Source organism: Postia placenta, assembly GCF_002117355.1.
Source record: "Postia placenta MAD-698-R-SB12 unplaced genomic scaffold POSPLAscaffold_7, whole genome shotgun sequence".
Classification (NCBI taxonomy): Eukaryota; Fungi; Basidiomycota; class Agaricomycetes; order Polyporales; family Adustoporiaceae; genus Rhodonia; species Rhodonia placenta.
Genome location: NW_020169838.1, coordinates 815207 through 821505, shown reverse-complemented (window position 1 = coordinate 821505; position 6299 = coordinate 815207). Strand labels below are relative to the sequence as shown.

The 6299-nt window shown below is 56.6% G+C and overlaps 1 protein-coding gene across 1 annotated transcript; it reads right to left on the bottom strand.

The window, feature by feature from the left end:
- Positions 1–2806: 2806 nt before the first annotated feature.
- Positions 2807–6032, bottom strand: POSPLADRAFT_1142912 (hypothetical protein; the record flags this gene model as incomplete). Its single annotated transcript, XM_024485489.1, has 3 exons — positions 2807–2840; positions 2872–5703; positions 5980–6032. Coding segments are annotated over 3 exons (2919 nt in total), but the record flags the coding sequence as incomplete, so codon positions are not given.
- Positions 6033–6299: the final 267 nt, after the last annotated feature.

Below are 6299 nucleotides of genomic sequence, written 5' to 3'. Positions count from 1 at the left end.
GTCGGTGACGATCTCGCTGAGCGCGCCCCATCGACAGAGGATGTCTTCGAAGATCCAGTCGGCGAGGGCCTTTGCTGTCTCTTTTCGAAGCATTCGAAACTCGGGGTAAGTCGTGAGCGAGCATCTACCTTGGACCAAGTACTTGTATCCGCCCGAGGCCGGCATGTGCATTGTGTCGATGTGAATTTTCGCGAAGATGGGGGCTGGTACTGCGACGGTCGGAGGAATGAGGATTTGACGCACTTGCCGAGACTGGCAGATATGACACGATCGAACGAACCAAGCGATGTCGGCGTAGTGGAACGGCCACCAGAATCGCTCATTGACGAAGGCTCGGGTTGCGTAGATTCCTCGATGCGCGGTGCGGTCGTGGCATTCTCGAAGTATTCGAAGGCGATCACCGGGCTTGACGACTAGCTTGTGTGCTCCGTGACTGTCCTTGCGCCAGAGGGTGTCGTTGTCGAGGAAGAATTGCATGCAGTACTTGATGAACCCTTCGTAAACGCTTTCGGAGATGTCGTCAGGCTTTGTTAACGTTCGATGAAATTCGAGCACATCGTCGAGCTTTGCGTCGGCGAGTTGCGCTTGCTCCGATCGAGGCACTAGCTCGTAGCTATCCTCCTCCCTATTGAAATCTGAGCCGTCCTCGGCTCTGTCACTGGTGAAGATGGCAAGCGAAGGGACGGGCGGGAGGGGCTGAATCTGGTGAACGAAAGAATGCATCTGGTCGATCCAATCGTCGAACTCTTCATCGACCTCGTCTTCGATGACATCACCGGGTTGAGCTGTGCGTCGAGAGAGGCCGTCGGGGCCGTGCATTGTACCGGGGACGTGGACGAGCGTGAAATGGAATGTGAGGATCGAGACAATCCACCGGTTAATGCTCGCGCTTGGGGCTATGTCCGGATTCTTCAGCATACCCTTGATGTATCGAGCATCGACTTCGACGATGAGGTTTCGAACGCCGATCAGGTAGAGTCGAAGGGATCGTAGTGCGCGGAACAGGCCGTAGATCTCGAGCTTCGGCTGTGAAAACCTTCGTTCGCGATCGTTGAGCGTGATCGAGCCGAACCTGCTGTAGTAACGGACTCGCGTGTTGGCTTCGTCGCACTGGCAGAGGTGATATCCGACGGCGATGAACGACGTGTCGACTGCGAGAATGACGGGAGAGGGGGACTCATAATTAATGGCTCGGAGTGCGGGGGATGAGAGTAGCGCGTCCTTGAGGTCTTCCTGCGCCGCGATTTGCTCCGGACCGAACTCGAACTCGACGTCCTTCCTCGTGAGGCGTACGAGCGCGTCGGCGCGGTGAGCGAAATTACGGATGAAGATACGAACGACGCCGATGGTTCCGAGGAACGCTCGAACGTCGGATAGAGTAGCGCATGGACCCCAGTTGCGTATCGCAGCGACGCGAGAGTCGTCGGGGAGGCGTCCTTGAGGAGTGCAGCGATGTCCTACCACCATGAATTCTCGAGCGATGAGGATGCTCTTGACTCCTGAAAAGGTACCTCCGGCGTAGCGCATTCGAGTGACTATGCAGTTCATGTTCTCGAAATGCTCCCATACGAAGCGTCGAATGCCGGGGTTCGAGGGGAGCCGTTCGTCGTCGTAGTCGGATTCGGGACCCTTGACGGGAACATCATCGACGTAGGGCACCGTAACGTGCGGGATCTCGGGCTGTAGGATGTAGGTGACGTCGTCGTGGAAGATCGGGACTGAGTTCGTCCAACCCATCGGGAGTGTTACCAGGCGCATGGCTCCGTAGGGTGTCTGGAACGTCGTTAGGTCTCTCGAAGACTCGGCGATGAGTCGTTCGTCGTAGCCGACGTAAAGGTCGAGCATGCCGCCGCATGGTCTTCCTCCGAATTGTTCTGCGAGATATTCGGGCGTCGGCGGTACGCCGGAATGTTGGATCGTGACTGCATTGAGGGGCTCGAGGGAATGGACGAGTCGAAGAGATTTACCGTCCTTCTTGACGACACAGAACCATCGCGATCGATACGACGAGTTCGACGGCTCGTAGACTCCGGCGGCGATCTTTCGCTTGATCACCGCGCAGACCTCGTTGTAGATCCCGGGCGGAATGGGGATATTCTTCTGCACCCAGGGCGTGTGAGGAACGACGGGGAAATCGACGGGAGGGAAGTACTCGGGCTTGAAGCATCCGCGCTCGTCGTCGGTCCATGCGAAGGCTTCGTTGTGCAGGCACATGAAGTGGTGGAGGACTCGACGTTCTTCGGGAAGTAGGAAGTCGCCGTCGTGAAGCTTATCGGTTGCTTCGAAGCGTTCGAGGGTGTACCGACCGGTAGGTTTGAACGGCGGGGGGTCGGTCGAAAGCTTAGGCATTGTGGATAGAGGGTCGCCCTTGATGTCTCGAAGTATTCGAAATTGTTCGGGGACGGCGCCAAGGACGGGTCGGGTTTTGAGAGCGACAGGCTTGTATTTCTTCTTCGTCGCGGCGAGTATCTTGTGCGTTGAAGGGGTAGAAGTCGACGTCGAAGGAAAGGGAAGAATCGAGTTGGAGAACTGCGAAATGGATTTCGTTGGAACGGGAGTTGGCGGAGTCGAAGCGAACGGAGCTGAAAATAGAAGAGTCGAAGCCCACGTCGAAGCTGTACTGTCCGAAGCGTAAAGAGTCTGCAAATATGAAGAAACGGAGGTGCATGCGGAGAGGTACAGTGACGAAACAGCGTTCGGAATCGAGGAATCAATAGGAGAGACGAAGGAAATACTCGGGTTTACCCCATCGTAGTCGATGACTAGCGCGGCTTCTCCTTGATCATGGGGAATCAATTCCTCGAAGCTAGAAAATGCGATTTGCGACACCCGAGAGGATGCTGCCGGCTTCGCGATCTTCCTCGCGCGTACGTCGGAATTGTGACGGTTTCGCCGGTGTTCGGACAGAGGATCGTAATGGTCTGGTTCTCGTCGGCGAAGTTCTTGACGACGCTCTGCGTGAGCACGTCGAAGGGTCGGCCGAGGAGGATGTCGTATGCTGCGTTCTGAATGACGTGAGCCTGGAGGTACAATACGATCTCACCGATGCGGAAGGGAACATTTCGAATGAGTCCCAACGATCGGTCCACCTCGCCGTTCGCCGATTGCATGTTCAGCTGGATTGTAGGATCGAAGAGGAGGTTGAGGCCGAGACAGACCTCTTCTGACATGGCGACGATCTGCGAACCGGGGTCGACGATGCATTCGATTTGCTCCTTGTTGTCGACCAACGCGATGATCGAACGAATCGCATTTGAATCGCGGGCGACGGTGAATTCTGCGGGGTGCTCGCCGTGAGGGATGTGCTTCAGATAGGTTTCATAGGGGTCGGGGACGATCGTAGCACCGGGTTCCAATGTTGCACCCGAACACGAGAGCTGGTTGATGGCCGTGATCTCGTCGGCGCCGATTTCTACGATGTGGGCCGACGCGACGGGTTCCGTCGAGACTCGCTTAGGGGTGACGGCGTCGCGGTACTTGTTTCGAACGTCGGGCGCGATTGACAGCAACTCTTCTGGGGTCAGCGTGACGAACGGCGACTTCATCGAACGCTGGAAGATTTCCTCGGCGAGCTTCGGCTGGATGACAGGGACGATGGTTTTGTACGCTGGTTCCTTGCCCTTGTCGTTCGAGGGCTTCGGCGGAGTTGCGAAGTTTCGAACGTTCGGTGGGGCGTAGGTTGCGTCGCGAGCGTTTGCGAAAGGGTGTACTGGTGGTGCTGGGGGAGCGGACGTAGTAGTAGGTTGAGACGTGGATTGCGTAGGCTGCGAAGAAGACGGCGCGGGTGATGCTGCTGGTATCGTCGGAGGCGGGGCCGTGCTTGTCGAAGTGCTCGAGGGTGCCGCCACTCCTTTCGATGTACCAGATCCAGAGGCTTCCGCGCTCTTCGGGACGGCTGTCGTCGTAGGCTTCTTCCGCTGTAGAATCTCGACGCCGTCGAAGACCTCCCTTCGCTTCCGAAGCTGAAGGAGTTCTCGCTCGAGCGCCTCGATCCTGCCGCTGGTGTTGAGCGTGAACGTTTGCACAGTCGAGCGATCGTCGATCTCGAAGAGCATCGTTGGAGCGGCGGGTGCTGCGGGATTTCTTCTATGCCACTCGTAGATTCGATCTCGTATTGTGAGACCAGGGATAGTGCGGGGGCAGAAACTTCCGTTTGGAAGGACGATCTTGCCTTCGGTGTTACGCTTGCACTTGCCGTCCCGGATGTCGATCTCCGCGAACTCGCAGGTGCCTACCCTGCAGCCACGATTGCCGCAGTAGTGGCACGTCTGTTCAGCTCCGGTGTTCTCGTGGATGTGGACGGTAGCTTGTTGTCTTGGTGCGGGGGTGTGGTTGTGCGTAGCGTGCGTCGTCGGCTGAATGAGTGTCGCGATCGTCCTCGACAGGCTTTCGATGATCATCGAGATGTCTTCGGTTTTGATCATCCCGGGGGGCACCGTGGTCGAAGTGTTCGATGTCGAAGCGATAGCTTGGTTCACCGCAGTCGTAGGTGTGCTCGATGTACCGTGTAGAATGAAAGTAGCCGCCGCGTGAATCTCTGCCATGGTGTATGGGTCGTCGGCGTAGTGATCGGGGTGCTTGAGATGCAGTCGGGTCTCGAGCCGTGTGAGCAACGCTGGCTGGAAACCCCGAAGAAATGCGCGACTTTGTTCGATAGTGGATAGCCGGTGCTGTGCGATGAGATGTTTTGTAATGGCCATGAAGTCGCGGTAGTAGCAGCCTAGGTCTGCCGCGTTGTGAATCCCGATACGAGCGCGTTCTCCGATGAGCTGATCCATGTCTGCCAGCGACCACTTTCTTGTATCGTCGGCGCCAGGATAGAGTGCTCGTACGTCGGCTTTCCAGTCGTTGTAGCTCTTGGCTACGTCGATGAAGGACTCGATGGTTTCCCACAAGTCGGCGACGTCGATCGAAGGGTACCGAACGGCCCACTGTTTCTTGGCTGCTTCGTCGGTGATCTGACACCGGGTGAACAACGCCTCGAGGTCCTGGAAGTAACGCCGAAGCGAACGGACTTCTGATGGGTCGAAGCTTGGTGCTGTCGAATGACCGCACGGGGGCATCAACGGGGTGTTCGTGTTCTGACTCATGTTCGTAGTGTTGGTAGGAGCTGGGCTCGAAGAGGATGCGGTGGTAGTCGAAGGAATCGTAGGTGCGGGCGGTGCGGGGTTGGAGTTCGAAGCTGCGTTCGAAGGTGCTAATGGTGGCGGAGGTGCCAGTTCGGATGTAGGTATGACTGAGAGCCACGAAGAGGATGCAATGGGCGGCTGAGCGTGGGCGCGAAACGAAGACGGAGTCGGAAGTACAAGATTCGAAGTAGCTCGGATGGGATCCTCGGGTTCGGGCGAAGAACCGGATCGTTCGAAAAGTTCAGGAGTCGAGATGTCGTAGTCGGAAGTAGTGAGGCCTAGAAGCTCGGGGGACGAAGTGCGTTCTTCGGCGGTCGAAGGGATCGGTTCGTCGTCGAAGTCGTCCTGGAGTTCTTGGTCTATCTCGTCTTCTTCGTCGCGGTCGAAGTTACCGGGAATTGTTGGAGAGGGAGTCGAGTGTGTTCGAGAGGAGCTGTCGAGGTTTTCGGCGGCGCTGCGGCTAGCAGCCTCACGCGCTTGCGAGCGGGTGACTACTGGAGATGTTTTCGGAAACCCGAAAGCGGCGAATTCTTGCCTGAAATCCCCTCGCGGTGGGCTCCAGAAATGATACGACCTACGAAACCCTAACCCCTAACCTGGGTGCGACCTAAAGGGACTAGAGAGACGGATTATAGTCTAGTGAGAGGGGAGTTAGCAGCAAGGTGTCCCGCGTTTCGTGTGAACACGAGAAACGTCCTTGGAAAAGGCTACGAACACTAGGGAAGGTACGAGGTGGCTTCGACACGTCGTCGAAGCTACTCGGAGGCTGTGGAAAGTTAGCGATGATCGAAGCTCGGCAGAGCTCTTCGATGTATCGTAGAGAGAAGGGACACGATTCGATAGGGGGGACTTAACTAGGACGCGGTTCGTAGTTTCTTCGACGATAGTCGAAGTCGAAGGGTTCGTCGAGACGGTATCGACGAGTAAACGCAGTGGACGAGGTTTCGAAGTTACGCAGCAAGGGACGAAGTGACGCAGTTGAAAGCTTAGACGCGGGGCGAACTCGACTTATGAGCTCTGAACTCGAGGGGGGAACCGGATCTTATATTTTTAGAGAGAAGTACGACAGATTTTATACTACACAGGACGCTACGACTATCGAAAGTGGCACACTAGTACAAGGGGCTTTGCATTGTTCCTCAAGAAGCTGCCTCACCGAGGGGCACATAC